Source organism: Sapajus apella, unplaced genomic scaffold (genome assembly GCF_009761245.1).
Source record: "Sapajus apella isolate SASKATOON/1434 unplaced genomic scaffold, GSC_monkey_1.0 scaffold22, whole genome shotgun sequence".
Taxonomy (NCBI): Eukaryota; Metazoa; Chordata; class Mammalia; order Primates; family Cebidae; genus Sapajus; species Sapajus apella.
The window spans coordinates 5,772,630-5,792,461 of record NW_022436962.1 but is presented as its reverse complement, the minus strand read 5'-3'; the positions used below and the strand labels follow the sequence as shown (position 1 = coordinate 5,792,461).

Below are 19,832 nucleotides of genomic sequence, written 5' to 3'. Positions count from 1 at the left end.
TATGTGTATGTTTGAAGGAGGGGTGTGTGTGTGTGTGTTTGAAGGAAGTGTGTGTGTGTGTATGTGTGTCTGTAGGAGGTGTGTGTGGCATGATCCTGAGAAAAGGAACCAGGAGCACAAGCACAGACACAGATCCTGCCTTCAAGAACCTCCCAGTCTGAAGGGGGAGGCATGGCCCCTGCCCTAAAAGAGTTCCCCTCTCTTGATGCAAAGAAATGTGGCTCCTGTCCACAAAGAACCCTGAATCTGATGAAGTAGAGCATCACAATCAGACAAACGTACAGACGGATGGGAACACACAACCCTACAAAGACATAGTGTACGTATGCTACCTGATATTTCCACAGGAAATAAAATCATACCCCTCTGTGCTAAACACCCCCCCAAGCAGGATCTTGCCTCATGCAACAACTCATCGGGCAAAGATGATTATCGGCACTTGACAAATGAGTGTCAACCTTGTTCTTCCCATTCCTCAGCCTGTGGGTTTTCCTTGGCACCACAGCCACCTTTCAGGGGCTTCTGCATTAGGGGCATCAGTTAGATACAAGCATTCCTCCTCTCTGCCCTGCCTGCTGCGGAGTATCTGGCCCCGCCTGGTGTGCTTCTCACTTCCCACAACAGGTCACAGTTATTTGCGTTTGTCTTATCTCTCTCCAAGCCTCCAGGGCAGAGGAAAGAGGGCAAGCATTCAATCCACATTTGTCAAATGAACAAATGAGTGAATGAATGAATGCCCCTCACAACAGCCTGGGAGTTCAAGTGGCACTGTCATTGGTTATTAACATGGGCCATGAGGGGCATCGCAGCACCAGTGGGGGTGACAGGTACTACCAGAATCCACACAGCGTGCTGACGGCAACCGGGGCTTACACACACTGTCTGGAACTGTGCCGTCCTTCTTCATGCAAAGGAGCATGGGGCATGTTGGGAGAGGTCCAGAGACCTGGAGAAAAGAATCCTCAGACCGGGTTCACTGGGAAGGTTTCCTTCCTATAGGAGGTGCTAAAAGCTTCTTAGCAGGGGCTGCTTTTGGTCTGTTTCCCAGGAGCCAATGATAACTCAGGTAGGGGGCAATTCACACCTGCAAATCACGCAGGGAGTTGGAATAAACCTCCATGTACTAGGCTCCCACTTTCCTGGTTCACCCACATATTCCCCCATGCAAAGACATACCTCCTCTGCCCTGCAGGAGCCTCCACAGTGCATTGGGCTGGGGTGCTGCACGGAGACAGTGACTCCACACTGCTCTTCTGCTCCTCCCCCTCTAGGAGTCCATCTGGGCTTGGCTTTGGGCCTGGGGACCGCATCCAAGCCCCTGACACTGGCGCAGTGGAAGGCACTCAGCACCCTTCTGCCATCCCGCCTCAGTCGGGGCACTCTCGAGGACACTCCCGCCCCCTCCAGCACCTCCGAGGGCAAAGGGGAAAGGACTGTGGCGGGGGCAGAGGGTGAGAGGAACTGTGTCCTAGAACCAACCCTCTGGGTCTCACTGTCACCAAGCCCTAGGCAGGCAGAGTCAAATAGGCAAAACGGAGGGCCACTGCAGGCCTGCCTCCACCCCTCCTCCCAAGTGCGTCTCCCAAGGGGAGACCAGATAGATAACAACCATAGCTCCCATAGACTGGGCATTTGCTATATGCCAAGCACTGTGCCTAATTATAAACATCTTTCTGTATGCCCATTTTGAAACTAAGGAAACAGAAGCCAAGAGAGGTGAGGAAACACACAGACCACGGCCGGTTAGGGCTGCGGCCTAGACTTGAACCCATGTCTGCTTGGCTGCAAACACGCACTTTCCTCTAGAGCAGCGTTTCCGGGTGTGTGCCCAGATGGGGTCTCCTATCCCCTGGGATGGCTGGGTGCTGCCCAGGGTTACTGGGTGCCTTTGGCCTGAGCAGCCTCGTTGATTTACTGGGGATGCTGAACACCTTGCATTGGGTTTGTGTGCCTGTGTATGTGTGTGTCTGTGTTTTTAAAATGTGTGCCCTGAGGGGAAAAGGGCAGAAAGCCCTGATCTAGAACATGCCACCCGGGAAGGGACAGAACAGGCTGTGGACATGAAGTACGAAAGCCCCAGTGTGGGTCCTCATTCTTTCCTGGGCTCATGGCTTTCCCTTCTCCTGGCCCTGAGCTAAATCCTTCTGGCCTTCAGGACTCAAGTCTTCTCCCTCCCCTGGGCCTTCCCTGATCACCTCAGTCCTCCTTCTCCCTGAGCACCCATGACCCTCACCTCTGGTCCACCCTGCATGCTCCCAGGATTATGATGCAGTGAGTTCACTTTTCATGTGCACCTGGCTAGTCCCTCTCTGACAGTCACCACCCTGACTGCCTCCCAGAGGTAGGTCCTCAACAGCAACGCTGATGATAATCTCCACATTCAAGGATTCTGTCTCACCCTCCCCAACCAGAGTCCCCAGTTTCTGTGCTGAGCCTCAATACCGTCCCCTCCAAGCACCCCCACAGATGGGCTCACAGAAACCACTGCTGGTAGATGGGAGGGAAATGGGGCAAACCACTGATCCTTCCCCAGAAAGACAGGAACTGTAAATAGGCTTTGAGAGGCTGCTCGGCCTGGGATTTTGACGTGCCCAGAGTCCTGCTCATTCTGTTGGAGCTTGGAAGCCCCTCAGCTGTGGGGCTGTGAGAGGCAGTAGATAAAGTTGGTAGGAGGGAGGCTGCCTGGGCTGAAATCCCTGCACCAGCAACTACTGGCTGGCTGTCTTAGGCAAGCTCCTCAGCACTGAAAAGGCTTGGTTTCCGCATTGGTGAGTGGGGATAACGCTCGCACCTCTGTCATGGGCTTTATGCAAGATGATGCAGATAAAGGGCCTGAGCACACTTCTGGCCACATGCCAATCATTCAACAAATGCTGGTTCTCACTATTATTGGTAAAGGAAGAGACGGCTGGGTGGTGGTGGCTTCCTATGTATGTCCCTCTGAACCTCTGGGGGGCCATCTAGGCTGGGTCCCAAGAATGAATGTTTTTGATGAGCTAGTGTCTTTCTGGAAGAAGGTCACAGTCCAGGGAATGAAAACACCAACCAGGAAGGCACCCTCGCCGTGCTAGAGCACACAGGAGAGGCAGAGAGCTGGGCCCAAGATGCTCCCCCAGACCCAGCCTCAAATTCACAGCTCACAGTTCATCAGAGGGGGCCCCCATCTCCCAGGGAGGGGGAGAATGGAAGGTACAGCACAGGCATCCCCTGACGGTTTCTGGAGGAGAGAAAAGATCGTAGTAGAGAAGGGAGGGCTGGGGATGGGACACAAAGGAAACCTCAGCTCTGGAGGTGCCTTGAGTAGCCGTCCCCAGCCCCCCCACCCGCCAGCCGCCAGCCTGCCCGTGGCCTGCTCTGGCATGGCTCCGGGGGGGCACAGTGCCAACCCCTGAGCTCTCCCCCCACCATGTCCTTTTGCTGCTTCCAAAATAACTCTCTGCTCGCTGCCCAAGTTTGGCCTCTCGGGTGTTTTTCTCCTCCTGGGACCTGTTCTCCCATGTCTGAAGGGCGGGAGAAGAGACCTGAATTGTCATTAGGAACTGGAGATCACTCCATTTTTGCCAATGGACTAGTTAGCACCAAGGGGCCCCCATAATTCTGAGAGACCCCCCAAGTCAGCAAGTTCATTTCAGTTTGGCTAAAAAAAAGTTGCCATTTTCAACATGAGGAAAGGGGATTGGCATTCTCTCCCCTACCCAATCTTCTGCACCTTCCCAAGGTGTCTGAAGCCCCAGTGGACTCCTTGATCTTGGCCTGGTCCCAGTAGTGAGTCTAAGGTCACACAGCCCATTAAGGATGAGCTCAGAGGAGGATCCTCGCAGCCCCTCAGGGCATGTCCACCCTCAGGGCATGCCTGTCCCCTCACCCCCACAGCCACACTCCCAATCCCAAGTGCACCACTGAGCTAGAGCAGAGAGACTAATTTCAAGGAACTCCATTTCTGGGGAGAAGCTGGATTCTCCAGAGAGCGCTGACCTAGAAGTCCAGATTCTTCCTCCTTGGAGAGTCTCCCACCAGGCGCAGGCTTAGCCCCAGCTCCTCCAGGCATCACCTGGGAGAAGGATCACTTCCTCCATCATCCCAGCCCAGGAGCCCAAGAGCAGAACTGGCTGCTTGAAAGGCCCGTTTTCCTGAAAGTCAGTGCGAGGGGGCTTTATTAGTAAGGAAGGAGGGCGGGAGGGAAGGAAGGGTGATCTGATGTGACTCCAGAAGATGAGACTCTGCCATCCTAACTCCCCATCCTGTCACCAGGAGCTCTGCTGGGCCCTTTCCACAATAGCTTACTTGTAGCTGAAGGCATTAAGCAAAACGATATTAATAGTAAACACTTTGTAAACCCTTATAGCGTAAAAGGCACTTTGCTTCCTTTGCCTCATTTGCTCCTCCTCACAACCCTTTGAGGTAGATACTATTAGTGTTTTCATTTTAAAGATTGAGAAACTGGAACTTTGGAGAGGTTAAGTGATTTGCCCAAAGACACGGCTCATCAACAGTGGAGCTGAGACTTGAGCCCACGCCCAGCAGGGCCTCCCCATTCGGATCCCCTCTCCTGTGCCCCTTCTGTCTCTCCCCTGGGGTGCATGGGTCAGTGCGGGAAGCAGGCTGCAGCGTGTGTGGGGCCATCAGGGTTGATCGCCCATGGAATGGGGGGAGGGCGGGTGGAGTGGGGGCGGGCTGGGGGCCAACTCTGCTCTGAGCCAAGCTTTCTTCTCCTCCGCCAGCCGCCCCGCCCGGCCGCGCCCCATGCCCGCTGCTGCCAGAGCCGAGAGGTTTCCTTTTTCTTTTGCCTAGGGCTGTTTCCTGCCTTTCCTTTGAACTGGGGTGTTGGCTCCCCCACACATTCACCCACCTCTGGCGACCCCCCGGGCCTGCCTTCTGATGGGCCCGCCCTACCAGGCTCCACTTTGGAGCAAGGCTGGCACAGGAGAGCCCTAGGGGACCCCATTTCCTGGAGTCACTGTGCCCCTCCTTCACCCTTCTCTTCCCCACCCTGGTCTGGATGCTGCCTGGTGCTCCCCTTCGCTTCCTCCCTCCCCTCACTGCCTGCTGCTGGGCGGCTCTCCTTGGGTGCTTTCTCTGTCACACACCAGCAGAAGGAGACTCAAGGTGGATTACCCCCTGCCTCTCCCGCTTCCTAGTTTTTCATCCAAAACATGGCCTCTCCGGACATTGAGGTCCAGAGAAGTTTTGGGACTTGCACAGGGTCTCATAGCAACTGAGAGACTGAAGATTAGAACTCACAAACCCCAAGTTTCCGGAAGGAGGAGTCAAACTCTTAGAATCTATTAGAAAGGGCGACTAAGACTGGGCTGGGGAAGGATGGCCTTGGAAGTGAGAAATGAGAGCTGGCACCTTGACATCCCCCTCCCCACCCCAATTCACAGCACATCCTCTCCAAGGCTGGCTCTCCCCTGCTAAGGCCACCTGTTTCTCTGCTTCCTCATCTGTAGCCCCTGCAGGGGCCCATCTAGACCATGTAAGGGAGCACGCTGGGGTCTTCCATCAGGTGCTCCCGTCCCCTCCCTGGTTTTTCTAGATTGTACTCAAAAAAAAAAAAAAAAAAACTAAAATTGGCTGGGCCGTGTGGTGAACGCCTGTAACCCCAGCACTTTGGGAGGCCGAGGTGGGTGGATCACCTGAGGTCAGGAGTTCAAGGCTGGTCTGACCAACATGGTGAAACTCCATCTCTACTAAATACAAAAAATTAGCTGGGCATGATGGAGGGTGCCTTTAATCTCAGCCACTTGGGAGGCTGAGGCAGGAGAATCGCTTGAACCCAGGAGGTGGAGGTTGCAGTGAGCTGAGACTGCACCATTGCACTCAAGACTGGGCAACAAGAGTGAAACTCTGTCTCTAAAAAAAAAAAAAAAAAAAAAAGCAAAAAAAACCTAAAATTACTCTAGGTTCCCAGTAGAGCTCATTCCATCTTCTTGACAGCCTCTTCCCCCTCTCATAGCCCCCAACTACAAACACACCTATCCTATACGTTTCATAGAACAGGCCTGCTCCCCTGCTTCCCATGCTAGCTCCAGGTCTTCCCCCTCCAGGAGGACCTCCATGACTAACATTTCTTGGCCCTGGCCACACTAATAACACTGGCTAACATCTACCGAGCTCTTCCCACAGGCCAGACATTATGCCAAAGCCTTTGCAAACATTATCTCAGTGAATCCACACAGCAACCCTACGAGGTAGACCTTAACCCCATTTACAGATGAGGAAACCAAGTCACAGGAGGGCTGATCAACTGGCCGGGGGTCACATAGCAAGTAGATCATAGCTTGAACCCTCCTTTGTTGTGGCAAATGCCACAACCCCTTAGTCTATGCCTTCAGCATCCTGCCTGCATCTCTTTGGCTGTAGACATCCCCTGCAAATTACCCTGCATCTACACACACAGAGAGACACACAGACACACACACACACACACACACACACACACACACACACACACACCATCTAACCTTTCAAATGAGTCCCGTGGTTATCAGTTATCACAGGCAATCCTAAAGGGAGTGAATTCCCAAGAAAGCAATAAATAATCAGAAGTGCGGGTTGCTTGGGGTGGTGGCCCTTCCCTCAGCCCTGGTGGCAGGAGGTGATGAAAATGGGTGCTTGGGCGTGACTACAAGTGTGTGAGCCTCGGGTCTTTTACAACTAGCTGTGTGAGGCACCTTTCCTGGCACCATCTGTTTACTGACACTGCTCGGCCTTGGGGGCCCAGATAACTACCCAGATCCTTCTACCCAGGGACAACTCTGGGGATTATCTGCCTCACAGGTTATTTGCTGTCTGGGTATTCCTGTCTCTGCATTGTGTGCACGTGATTGATAGAATAGAACAAGAGGTGATCCTTTTGCAGTTCAGAAGCGTCACGATTGGGTTTTCGGACTCATATGTGAGAAATGCCTCCTTCCTCAAACCTTGCTATGAAGGCAGCACATTAAGGCACATTTTTTCTTTAAAAAAGAAAAAAGAAAAAAGAATAGAACAGACATCATGCCTTCTCATCACCAGCAGATTGGATGTCCCAAAGCCAGGGGCCCCATCTCCCCATCAGTCTATTCCTGGAACAGGCCCTAGCCAGGGAGAATGTCAAAACCCCAGTGAGTGTCAATGAGCCTCGCTGAGACTACAGTTTAGGAGGAAACTTGAAAAAAGAGACATATGAAGGATTGTGAGGATCTGAAGTCTGTCTTCCCAACCTTGATCAAACAGGGCTGCCATTGAGTCCAAAAGCCGTAATAGTTTTTGGACATGGGTGTCGGGGCAAAGAACACCAGTTGGCTCTACAGATGCCTTTCTGGTCTTCCCTAGAACCCAGATGGAGGGAGGCAGAAGCACCTACCTCATGGAAGGTATTGGCTGGAAGGAGAAACATCTCACAGCTGTGGGGTTGGGGAGTGGATGTGAAGTCATTTTTACTGAGACCAGGTCAGGGAATGTGCAAGAAGACATGCAAGAACTTTCTAGAGTCCATAGCTCCTGGTTGCCTGCTATGGTTCTGTCTATGGCTCCTTCTAAGGGTCTTCGAGTTCTCTCTGGCCTGCTACTTCCTGCATATCCAAGTGTTTTAACATTTTTCATTCTCAACTCTGTGTCAGGAGGACCTAAGTCCCCATCCTCCATCCTGATCCCCAACCTCCAATTTTTACCAACTGGTTGGGTTCCAAGTCCCCAGAACCAGCCAAGTATTGATCAAGAGCTGCCCTGACAGTCACCTCCCCAGCTCACACCTCTTCCTCCAGCTACAAACCATTCCCTTGAGTTCTATACTCACCCAGTAGGCTCAGTTCCCCTCCGGTGTGGAGAGGCCTAGTCGCTGACCTCCACCTCCACAGGCAGCCATAGGAGGCATGATCACATTAGCCACCATTTCAGAGTCACCCTTGGGTGTTAGGCACTGTGCCGGGGACTTTCATGGCACATATTATCTCATTTAATTCTCTCAGCAACCCGCTTCCTCCTCTTCATGTACACATGAAGAATCTGAGGCTTAGAGGTGTTCAGTGAGTGACTCGCAGTAGGTGGCAGAGCTAGGAAGGAGCCAAGGTTTGAGTGGCCCAGACAGAGAGGCACTGCTGGTTATATCATCAGATGCAAATCTGCGCCGTTCTCAGCAAGGACTGGGCTACATGGGGCAAGGCCAGGCTGGGCATCTCCTAACATCACCGAAAAGGGAAAGGAGCCCCCAGAACCTCCGCACCCTGGCTCTTCTCCTAGCCAGCCCTCAACCCCACCTTCAGGGGCCTTTGTGGCAGAGCTGTTCTCCTGAGGGAGCAAAGAAAGAAGATTCCTCCTCTCAGCCACCCTCAGGACAACTGTAAGGACCCTTCATGCACCATCCAGATGAGACACCTCCGCAGCCCAGGGCAGGGGACACAGTCCTCTGCCACCTCCCTCCAATATTCCAGACCCCACGGCTAAATTCCCCACATCCCCTCAGGACCCATGCCCTCTCCAGCTCCCACTCTCTCCCCTCCCTCTGCCACTCTCAGAAGCATCCCCTGAATCTAGAGAGAGCGGGGAGAGAGGGGCTTTCTCAATCCCCAGGAAGACACAGACCAGCTCAGAAAACCCCTCCTTCACTGAACCCAAATGCAGACTTCCCTGCTCCGAGGGAATTGTGACAAGCTAGTGGGAAAATCTTCTGTCAGCACGGAGGGTGGGATGCTTGAATTCCAAAGGTGACACTGTACCTCCTTCCCCAAGTCCTTCTGGAAAAGGATCATTGTCCAGTCTAGGAAGACTTAATGCTGGGAAAGGATGCTGGCCCATCAAGCTCTGGAAGGCCCTATATCCCCTGGCCCTTTAACCCAGGCAAGCAACCTCCCTTTAGCTCGCCCAGAGAAAGGCTCCAGAGAAGTCATGTCTAAACTCTTTAGCCACGGGATCCTGTCTTCAAATGAACCAATGTCATATACTCCCAGGATATAAAACTGCTGAAAGCGGGTCTGGTCTGGGTGTCGGGCTGGGGCCGGAGCCTGTCCTGCTTTGCCAGGTGCTGAGCGCCCGGGTCTGAGCAGCTTGTACCTTTATTCCCATGACTGCCTCTGCCGTCACTGCTGCACTGTGGAGGATTTCATTTGCCCTTCTGGAAGATGGACCTTATTTTTCCCTTCTCACTACCTCACCTGTGCCCACAGCCTGTGCCTTTTAGAGTGGAGGAGAACATCCTGACCTGGGGACAGGGACATTTGGAGAGGCGCCCCGTGAAGAGTTGCCATCTGGGACTCTCTACCCCTCACCAGGACACTGCCAGCACTGAGCACCCTTTTAGTTCAACAAATTCTTGCTGGCCCCTATAAAGCCTTGCCCAGCCTCCTCTTCCTCTGAGCTCCCAAGTGCTGGAACCCCGAAGCCATGAAAGGCCTCTTTCAGGCCATAAGGAGCTCTGGGATTCTAGCCCTCAGCAGAAGGCCCCAGGCTTTCCCACCTGCTCCCAGCACCTCTGGGGTGAGAACCCTGCAGGCTGGGCTGGAGGAGGTTTCCTTTCCCCAGAGCCAGGCTGGGGGTGCAGTGGGTGGCCCGGAATGTGCTCTCACACCCTCCTCCTGCCCAGGTGGTGAGCAGCCAGAGTCCCCAGCCCTCCGGTTCTGAAGGGACGCTCCTTTGAGCCAGACGGGCAGGACAGCTGCCCCCAGAAGGGTCCCCTTCACGCGCCGTCTCACCCCAACTCAGACGCTAAAAATGGTTCTCTGGTTTTCAGCCTCGGCGCCTGCCCACAAATTAGTGTCTCCAACTCAGCCTCTTGGGACATGACTTTAGGGAGGACCCTGAGGGAGCCAGGAGGCCCCAGCGAAGGGAGACGGTGCTGGCAGAGTCCCTTTCTCAGGAGACAAGAGTGGATAAGGCCCCCCTCCCAGCTTCTGGGACCCCCCCCCCCCCGACGAAGGCCACCCAGCCTCGGCGTGACAGCCCTGTTGTCCTCGCCATGGCAGAGGAACAGACATGATTTCCACCCCACTGGGGCACCTCCCTTCGCCCCTACCTCCAGTTCCGTCTGCTTTGCCCTCAGCCACCGTCCCGGGCACTGCTCTACTAGAGGAGAAGGCAGGCACAGGAGACTGGGCAGCCAGTCCCGCGCCCTCCCGCTCAGGATTCAGAACCCACCTAGCCTGGCAGGGGGGCCGATAGTGAGCCCATAAGCCCGGAGACCAACGGGGAAGCCAAGTCAGGGAAGCCCGGGCTCCCGGCTGGCCTGAGATTTAGTCTCACACTCTTCTCCCCTCCCCAGTCCCGCAGCCCTCAACTTGGAATGGGGCGAACCCTCCCCGGGATGCCTGTGCCCCAGGGCACCAAGCAAGCAGGTGCCCTGCGGTGGCCAGGACTGGGCGCTAGCGGGCAGCCTGCGGACCAGGCGGGGACAGGCGGGCAGTACTCACAGGTAAGCCGTCAGGGGGTCCAGGTCCCCCGGTACGGCGGACAACCCCAGCTCAGAGCAGTCGGCCGACAGCATGATGCCGTCCTCCTGGCAGTGGCAGGGGGCCGGGCAGGCGGCGGGCCCCGGGCCGGGCTGCGGGGCGCTCCGGGAGGCGCACAGCGCGGCGCAAAGCCACAGCGCCAGGAGCCCGGGCGGGCTGGGCATCTCGGAGGCCGAGCGGCTGGGGCACCTGACGGGCGGGCGCGCGGGCGGGCGCGCGGGCGGGCGCACGGGCGCGGTGGCCGCCGCTGCTCCCTCCCGGTCCCGGCGGGCTGCGCCGTCGGTGGGGACCGCCCCGCGCGCTCTGCTGGGCGGTGGCGGCGGTGGGAGCGCCGGGACGGTGCAGTCAGAGAGGGGCAGGCATTGTTGAGTGATCTTCGTTATTCAGTTTCACAGGCTGGGCTTGGCAAGGGAGGGAGACACAGCCGGAGGAGGAGTCAAGGAAACTTTCTACGCTGCGGCGCGCTCCCCTTCCCTCCTTCCCTCGGAGCTGGCAGCAACTTCATCCAGGAACGAAAAAAAAAGGAGGAAAGCAAAGAAACCCAAGCGAGCAAAGCTCAGCCCGTCAGAGACCTGCACTTGTTTGGAAAGGGTCCCCCAGGGCCTCGGCCGCGGGGCTCGGGACCGTCCTGCGTCTCGGGACACCCACGGGGTCCCATGGGACCCAGACGGGGCCTAGGAGAGAGACCTGGGGACTCCCAGGGCCCCTCGGATGCCTCCACCACGTTTCACACTGGAGGAAACAGAGATCCAAGGGGAGAAACGATCTGTTCAAGGTGACACTGCTGCTGGGGCAGCCCCAGAGCTGGCACTCACCCGCCCGCCTCGGCCGGCCTCCTGGACGGGAGAGCGGAGTGAGGGGCTGCGCTGGGAGGCGCCGGGCTGCGGAGGGGCCCCTGCCCGCTGAGATGACCCGGCCGCGGGCACCCGGGAGCCGGCGGGCACCCGACCCTCCTCCCTGAGGGGCCGCGCCCTGACTCCGGAGAGGCGGGTGTGGACTTCCACCCGCTGAGTGCACCCTGGGTGGAAATGCACTCCTGCAGCCTCCGTCAGGCTTCCGGCCCGGGGACCACCTTGGTCCCCTCTCCCAGGACCTCAGGAGGCTGAGGGACTGCGGGCAGCCCAGCTGGTTGTCGGAGCCCGCCTCAAAGTAAGCGGATAGGCGCCACCTGGAGGCCGGGTGCTGCCGCTGCAGCTCAGCCACCCTGAGGCCGGAATCCCACCAGGGCGCTGACCTGGCAGCCCCAGAGCCCTGGTGAGCAAGGGGCATGGTGGTTAAAACGGAGGTCAGCTGGGCGCGGTGGCTCAGGCCTGTAATCCCAGCACCTGAGGTCGGGAGTTCGAGACCATCCTGACCAACATGGAGAAACCCCGTCTCTACAAAAAATTAGCCGGGCATGGTGGCACATGCCTGTAATCCCAGCTACTCACCAGGCTGAGGCAGGTGAATCTCTTGAACTCGCGAGGCAGAGATTGCGGTGAGCCGAGATCACGCCATTGCACTCCAGCTCTGGGCAGCAAGAATGAAACTCTTTCTCAAAAAACAAACAAAACAAAACAGAACAAAAAAAATGAGGTCAATCGCTGTTCTCTCCTTAGACCATAGTGAGCTGGCTGTGCTTCCTTCAGGCAGCCTCTTGCTCTCTCTGGTCTCTCCCATGCTGAGTCAAGCCCCAGTCCAGAGCTAGAGTGGGCTGTGGGCCCCCTTCCTTCCATTTTTGCCCTGTCTCCCCATGGTCCAGCCAGAGGGTATACCAGAAACCCTGGACCTCAGAGGCATCCAGGATTTCTTCTGCCCTGTACTTCCACATGCCAGCACCCTCTCATCAATGCCCCTTCACTCTCTGATAACTTCCCAGGGCTGGAGAGGCCGCACACTTGGACCAGAACTGAGCAGACCCTGACCCTAGGCCTCCAGCTGGGGCCATGGCACTGAAAGTAGAAGATGAGCCTCCTAGAAAGGCCAGAGGATAGGCCTGTATGACCACAAAGACCCACAGATAGAGCCACCTCTGCCCTATAGCAAAAGCTACTGCAGGCCAGCCTGTCCTTCCTTCATTCAGCCACAGCCTCAGCTCCATCTCATCTGCAGCTCCCGCTGCTCCAACGTGAGGTTTTCCTAGGGTGGAAAAGCCATGGTTGAGCCCTGTTGCAACCTCAGCAGCAGCTGCTTGAGACAGACTCAGGCAGCTCAGAGCAGAGCCTCCAGCCTGCCTTTGTGAGGGTCATTAGGGGGCCCAGCCCTCAGCTCCTGATACACACGGCGTATGGAGGACACCAATGTTCAGTCTTCCTGGGAGGGCACCAGCGCTTACTCCCATTCTGGGAAAGCTCCCAATTAAGCAGCCAGCATGACCTCTGCACCCTTCCTCCTCCACCAGGCCTAAGAAGGCCCCTCCCCTGACTTCTGACCCTTGCACATCAGTAGGAACTCAGGAGCTCTCCCTACTTCCCCACTTGGGGAGATCCAACTCCACTTCAGGGACTCTTGTTCTGGTCTGTCCAGGCTTTCTCTGCATCCTCCCAGGGCCTCCCACCAGGGGCAGTTGATGTCCAGCACCAGGCGCTGCACCTGGAAACTTGCGGTCTGGCCAGGGAGGCAGGCCAGAGCCCAGGCAGCCACCAGCAATTATGCACACGTGTGCAGTGCAGTCCTAGAGCATGCGGGACAGACAGCTGCCTCCCCACCCTCTTTTCTGGTCTCTGCTTCTCCCCCTGGTTTTTTCTCCATATGCCCTCCCTGCTTTCTCCCCCACCTCCCTCCTATGTGGAGGGGAGGAAGGAGGAGGGAGCGAAGAAGCAGGGAGAACTGGCAACTCCACCTGAGGGGGTGCCTCCAGCGCCTGCCTTCCAAGTCACAGGGTGGCTCTGGCACCTCCACCCTGGTAGGAGCTGAGGGTGGCCCCTGGGGGCTCTGGCAGGTAGAGAAGAATGGGGATGGCAGGAGAAGGGGTGTGGAAAACAGCATAAATCCTGCTGCATACGGGGTGGCGGGCAGAGGGCGAACAATTTGGAGCTGTGATTCTGCATCCAAGGCTCAGCACCGCAGGAAACTAGACGTGGAGAGGCCGAAGTCTGAGGAAACGGAGAAACTGGAGGATTAGTGGGGAGAGGGTTGCTCCAGGGGAAAAACCAACAGTGCAGGGGCCACAGGTCACCTGGTTCAGCCAGACTCCAGCCCTAGCTTCCATCCCGGCTCCATGTTTGCCCACAATACCCACATGCTGGGCCCAGGTCCGAGGACGGGCAGACAGGACACACCGAGCCTCGTGCTCGGCCACGTGTCTTTATTCCGAGACTCTGCCCCTTCGCAGCACAGGGCCCAGTGGAGGCCGCCCTTCCAGGGAGCCCCGGCCACGAGGTCTGTGCCCTGCTGGACGAGCCCCATCCAGCAGGGCACAGGCCTTTCCTGCTCTGACACTGCACAGTGACCAGTGACGACTCAGGGCAGCCTGTCTGCCAGTGCGCCATTCAGACAGTTGTAGAGGTAGATATACTGCTCCTGGAGATGGACACGGGGTGGGAGGCTCACCCCGCCTGCCCCAATCTAACAGAAAAAGTGTCCCTTGTGTGTCCCAATCCTAGGACTCCATCTGGGAGATCGCACAGCGGTTCACAGCGCCACCTGTTGGCTGCCTGGGTGTGTAGCCTAGAGGCCTGGGCAGAAGCTCCCTCATCTCTCTGTCCCTTTCCGCAGCTGAGGCCCCCACCACACCCCCAGCCCCGCACGTGGCCTCTGGTCGCCTCTGGTTGCCTCTCACCAGTGTTGGCGTCATGGGGCCACAGGCCTGAGACTGCTGCAGGGCCACCTTAAGACATCCACGGTGCACTCAGACCCTGCCTGCCGCAGCAGCTGCTCCATGATCAGGAAGGTGCCCAGTTGGGTGGCACCCTTGCTGCAATTGACCTAGAGTTGGATGGGGTAGCTAAAGAGGTGTGGCGGGGGTGTCTGGGGATGTGAGAAAACCCAACCTGGGCACAGGGACTGAGAAGGGACACTGAAGGCTTGGTCAGCCAGCCAGCCTGGGCCCTGGCAGGGGGGCAGTAAATTCCCACCGTACTCACTGCTGACTTTCTCCCCTATTGCTCCCACACCAGCTGCCAGAAGTCTTCCAGCGTTTTCTTGAGAGGGCCCTGAGTGCAATTCCCGTGGGTGGGTGTGGCCCCGGGGTGTAGGGCACAGAGGTCAGGAACATGTTAACAGGCAATGCTTGGTGCCAAGCACACAGCAGATTTCCGACATCTGACCTCCAGGAGTAAGGACGCTGTGCCCACACCTACATGCGTGCAAACACACTAGCATGTGTGCACCCAGAATGCAGACCAGGAGGGCTGACTTCAGAGACACCACCCCAAAGGGACAAGAAAAGCCCCAATGAAAACAAGATTCTGACATGTGATAAATAGTCCATCTAGACCATCCTTTTCACCCACTCAGAGTTACCTTCCTAAAACCAAACTCTGTGTTTATTCCATGCTCAAAAATCTCCTATGGCTCCCCAAGGTCCACCAAATAGAGTCCAAAGCCCTCAGCCTAACAAGCCCTCCTTCATTCAACCCCAGGCTACCTTTCCATTACATCTCCCACCGCCCAGCGCCTCTCCACTCACCCCTACCGCCCCCCACATACACTGCCTGTGCATTACTGCCTGGCTGTTCTCTGGCTGCTCCTTCCAGCCAGAAGAATGTCCTTCCCCCTTTCACACTTATCAAAATAATACTTGTCCTGCAATAAATCAAATGCCCCCTCCTCTGGGAAGCCCTTCTTGATTCTTCAGGTGGGCCAAATTTCTCCTTCTTCCATGTGCCCTGAACACAGTGATTTGTTCCTGTATTACAGCCCTGGTCACAACATGTGGTGAGTGTCATGCACATGCCCACATGCTCCTTTGAAGGTGTGGAATGTGGCTAACTCAGCTCTGCCTCCTGCAGGCTGAGCACAGAGCCCAGCACACCACAGACTCTTGCTAGACACCTGGTGGATTGAGCTGATGCAGCCCAAGCTGGTGATCTCCTAGAAGACTGCTACAGCTGATGAAGGCCAGTGTGGCCTGCAAACCAGCCCATCTCCCAAGCAGATCCCAGATCCCATGGACAGCCTCGCCGGCGGCCCTTACTGAAATGAAGTTGGTATTGATGTAGTCAGAGTGGGGCTCTCCCTCCAGCTAGGTCAGCCTGTCCCTGGAGGTGTCATCTGCAGAGAGTGAAAGCTCTGCACTCAGGGCTGGGCACATGAAGCCCCTGCCCCCATGCCAAGCCCTAGCCCTCTGCCACACCTCCTCTGCTGCCCCCAGCACTCACAGGGTAGCACATGCGGGTATTGGTTCTCGGTGGTGTTGGGAGGGTGCTCAGTCCCCAACCTGGGCTGCTCCTTGCCCACCTCCTTCAGCTCCTGCAGGGTTCAAGGGTAGATACTGGTTGCTGAAGTAGACCCATCTTACCCGGTGCCAGGAGAGGGGCAGTGGGGGCAAGTGTGCAACTGGGAGTTCCCTCCAGACCTTCAGACAGGTCCCAGGCTTCCTTCCTCTGAGCCCAAGTGTGGTAGAGGTCTTACCTTGAATTCCAAAAAGAAAGTCTGGTGTGCGTGAGCACTCTTGGCCTCATAGCTCTGCCTGAAGCTGTGGATAGGGATGAGCCGGTGGGTCCTCCTGGTGAGAGGGGGGGTCTGCCTGGTGAGAGGGGGAGAGGATAGCCCCCCAGCCTTAGGTTTGCCAAGTCCTGCCCTGCCCTCCCCTGGGTGATGGGTACAGAGCAGCATCAACTGATCACCTGGGGGCCTGTTGGAAACACAGATCCTGAGCTCCGCCCTGGGTGTGGGGCAGCATGCCTGTCCCACGAGCTCCTCCAACGCCCAGCCTGTGCTGCAAACCACCAGCGTGGGAGAAGAGAGAGGGGACGGGGGACATGTAGCATGCAGACGTGCACACACACGCATGAGTCCCCTGACTCCCTCCACAGGTCCTGAGGAGGGCTTCTGAGGACAGCCCGTGCCCAATTCATGTCAGCTCCACGGGAGGCTGAAGTGAGGAAACCCTGGCTCTACATGGTTACCCCGGGAGAAGGTGAGAACTGGAGACGTGTGATGGTTAATTTTGTGTCAACTTAGTTGGGTCACACTGCCCAGATATTCGGTCAAGCATTATTCTGGATGTTTCTGTGGAGGTGTTTTTTGTATGAGATTAACATTTAAATTGGTTGACTGGGTAAACTCTAATGTGGCTGGGCCTCGTTTAATCAGTCAAAGGCTTTCATGGAACAGACGGACCTCTGAGCAACAAGGAATCCTGGCAGCAGGCTGCCTCCAGCTGCTTCCCTGAGCCTGTGGCCTGCTAGTCTACCCAGATTTCTGGACTCACCAAACCCCCACAATTATATAAGCCAAGTCCTCAACATCTCTCTCTTCCCCCTCTCTCCCTCTCCTCTCCTCTCGCTCACCTTCCTGTCCTCTCTCTTCCTGCTCTCCTCTCTCCACATGCACACCCTGTTGGTTCTGTTTCTCTGAAAAGTCCTGGCTTATGTATGAGTGCATTTGGAGGAGGAAGAGGCCACGTGGGCAGAGAGGAGTGGGGGGCTCAAGGTCCAGGCACTGAAAGGCATTTGGGGAGGTGTGGTGGTGGCTGAGGAAGAATGGGGGTCTGGCAGAGCCTTGCAACCCCCTGACTGGGACATAGTCACAGCAGAGTGGGTGGCAGGGGAGCTTTGGCAATGCCACCATGGCCCCACAAGGCAGGGAGGAGCAGGAAAATGCACTCACAGCAGGTTGTAAGCCGTCAGCTCTTGGGAAAATGGATCCTTCCTTACCCTGCAAAGGGTGAGGGGCACGTGGGAGGCAGCCCCAGGGGCACGGAGCTGGCCTGCCCCGATCACAAAGTTCTTCCTAGCCTGCAGCCTCCTCTCCCATTCAGCTCTGCCGCTTCACCACCTCCAGCACAACAGACCCAGCGCAGCACAGATCCTGAGGACACAGCCCACCACGGGGCCTGCCACTGCCAGCAGGGGCACTGCTGTGGGGAAGACACTGGCCCGGGGCTCTGCGGAGGGAAGGAAGGGGTGGAACATAGCAGCCTTGTCCCACAGACCCTGTGGGGTCATGCGAAGCTCTCCTGGACCTGGGACCCTCTGGGTGAAAGGTACTGTGGCAAACCCCTGTACCCTAGAAGTCCCAGATACCAAAGTGAGGCCAGAGATGGCAGCATGGGGAAACATCTGGGTGGAAACTGGGAACACCCAGCAACCTCTCCCTGCTCCCAGCTCCTGGGCATGCCCCAAAGACCCCACTCCCTTCTCTGACACCATCAAAAGAAAAGAAAGAGGGTAGCGGCATGGTTTCCTGGACTTTCTAGAACTGCATTGTTCTATATGGTAGCTACTGAACATTTGAAATATGGAAATTCTAACTTATGATTTGCTGTAAGTGTAAAATACACACCAGATATCAAAGACTTAGTAGGAAAGAAAAGAATGTAAAATATCTCATTAGAAGTGTTTTTGGCCGGCCGCAGTGGCTCACGCCTATTATCTCAACACTTGGGGAGGACAAGGCAGGTGTATCACTAGAGATCAGGAGTTCAAGACCAGCCTGGCCAACATATTGAAACCCCATCTCTACTAAAACTACAAAAATTAGCTATGCATGGTGGCGTACCTGTAATCCCAGGTACTCAGGAGGCTGAGGCAGGAGAATCACTTGAACCTGGGAGGTGGGGGTTGCAGTGAGCTGAGATCATGCCACTGCACTCTAGCTTGGGCAACAGAGAAGGACTCTGTTTCAAAAAAAAAAAAAAAAGTGTTTTTAATGGGATGTTGATATTTTAGATATTCTGGTTTAAATAAAATGCCACTAAAATTAATTTCATCTGTTTCTTTTTACCTTTTTAATGTAATTTTAAAAAGACATTTTAGCCGGGCACGGTGGCTCACACCTGTAATCCTAGCACTTTGGGAGGTCAAGGCGGGTGCCCGAGCTCAGGAGCTCGAGACCTGCCTGGGCAACACGGTGAAACCCCATCTCTACTAAAATACAAAATATTAGCCAGGTGTGGTGGTATGCGCCTGTAGTCCAAGCTACTTGGGAGGCTGAGGCAGGAGAATCACTTGAACCCGGGAGGCGGAAGTTGCAGTGATCTGAGATCGCACCACTGCACTCCAGCCTGGGCAACGGAGCAAGACTCTTTATTAAAAAAAAAAAAAGACATTTTAAATTACTAATGTGGCTTGCCTTACATTTCCGTAGGACAGGGCTGTTCTAGAGCCCCGATGGCCTGGGAGCATCCGGGTATAGAGGGGCAGAGCGGGAAGGCAGCAGGAGCGTGGACAGCAGCAGACCGTAGTGACGCTGCAGACTCTCCTGCCTGCGCTCGCAGCTCGCCCAGGCCAAGTCTGGGGCCAGGAGCACCTTCGTCACTGGCTCTGGGCCTCCCCACTCTGCTAAGCAGGACATGTTCTCCCAGCAGTCTAAGTCAGTCCCTCCTGCTACTTGCTGGGGATGAGGCTCAAAAGAGGGGTCCCAGCTCTCCTCCCCATCTCCAGGGCCCAGTGCCCGCCCTACCTGAGAAGGCTGAGAAGGAGCTGATGGTCTCAGGAGGGCTGTAGCTGGTAAAGGCTGCAACCTGAACCTGGGCAGAGAAACAGGATCTGCTGTTGGGGAAGGGCAGGCAAAAAAGGCGAAGCGCCTCCCAGCAATCTGGGTCCGGAGCAGTAGGCGCTCAGACAGTGAGCGCTTCCCCGCAGGGGAGTCCAATGGGTTCTTGGTTTCCATTTCTGGTTGGGCCAGTAAAGCCCCTTCCTCATCCCTCTTGTCTGCTTATCACTAGAGACAGAAATGAAAAACCATGGCCTCAGGCTGCTAAAAGTCTAAAACAAAACAGAACAGAACAGTAACAAAATAAGGCAGGTTGGACAAGCTTGGCAGAGGTCACGTATCATGCTATCTGCCACCTTACAGCAAACTCTGTCTTCCTTGCCTGAGAGTAAGAGGAAGCTCTAGAAATAGGTACGTGGGCCTGGCGCAGTGGCTCACGCCTGCAATCCCAGCACTCTGGGAGGCCAAGGCAGGCAGATCACCTGAGGTCAGGAGTTGGAGATCAACCTGGCCAACATGGTGAAATCCCGTCTCTACTAAAAATACAAAAATTAGCCAGGCATGATGACTGTGCCTGTGGTCCCAGCTAGTTGGAAGGCTAAAGCTGAAGAATTGCTTGAACCTGAGAGGCAGAGGCTGCAGTGAGCCGAGACTGGCCGCTGCACTTCAGCCTGGGTGACCGAGTAAGACTGTCTCAAAAAAAAAGAAAAAGAAAACAATAGGTGCTGGATATCCTGGGAACTGCCCTGGCAAGCTGAAACAGAATACACCCCACCTTCCTTTTGGGGGTAAAAAAAAAAACTGCATAACAAATGGGTGTTCCCATTT

The 19,832-nt window shown here is 55.8% G+C and overlaps 2 protein-coding genes and 1 non-coding gene across 8 annotated transcripts in view; 1 reads left to right on the top strand and 2 right to left on the bottom strand.

The window, feature by feature from the left end:
* LGR6 (leucine rich repeat containing G protein-coupled receptor 6) overlaps positions 1–11,178 on the bottom strand; it is a 128,906-nt gene extending 117,728 nt beyond the window's left edge. For 3 of the 5 annotated variants that reach the window (XM_032288751.1, XM_032288755.1, XM_032288756.1), the window contains exon 1: positions 10,386–11,177. In XM_032288751.1, coding sequence (XP_032144642.1) covers positions 10,386–10,588 — 203 coding nt within the window. In that variant the 5' untranslated portion in view covers positions 10,589–11,177. Of the gene's footprint in view, positions 1–6,464; positions 9,829–10,385 lie in introns of those variants that run through there. The other 2 variants (XM_032288752.1, XM_032288753.1) reach the window with 2 other exon arrangements.
* LOC116559104 lies at positions 6,851–6,953 on the top strand. The gene has a single exon (XR_004272304.1). It is a non-coding gene; the product is annotated as a small nucleolar RNA U13 (small nucleolar RNA).
* Positions 11,179–15,453: 4,275 nt separating the features above from the next.
* On the bottom strand, positions 15,454–19,035 carry LOC116558596 (receptor-type tyrosine-protein phosphatase V-like). Of its 2 annotated transcripts, none has more exons than XM_032288604.1 (5): positions 18,972–19,035; positions 16,193–16,284; positions 15,978–16,092; positions 15,725–15,815; positions 15,454–15,617 (listed from the first exon to the last, which is right to left on the bottom strand). In XM_032288604.1, exons 2-5 carry the CDS (start codon positions 16,246–16,248, stop codon positions 15,589–15,591), a joined length of 291 nt encoding a protein of 96 aa, XP_032144495.1. In that variant the 5' UTR covers positions 16,249–16,284; positions 18,972–19,035; the 3' UTR covers positions 15,454–15,588. The 2 variants fall into 2 exon arrangements, with proteins under 2 accessions (XP_032144495.1, XP_032144497.1); XM_032288606.1 differs by having other exon boundaries at positions 15,978–16,041.
* Positions 19,036–19,832: the final 797 nt, after the last annotated feature.

Bases quoted from the DNA above. Each gene is read 5' to 3' on its own strand.
- LOC116558596 (XM_032288604.1), bottom strand. From the start codon at position 16,248: ATGCTGCCCCACACCCAGGGCGGAGCTCAGGATCTGTGTTTCCAACAG. The intron at 15,816-15,977 runs GTAAGACCTCTA...TGAACCCTGCAG, and splicing joins CTTTCTTTTTGGAATTCAAG to GAGCTGAAGGAGGTGGGCAA. The intron at 15,618-15,724 runs GTGAGTGCTGGG...CACTCTCTGCAG, and splicing joins ATACCCGCATGTGCTACCCT to ATGACACCTCCAGGGACAGG.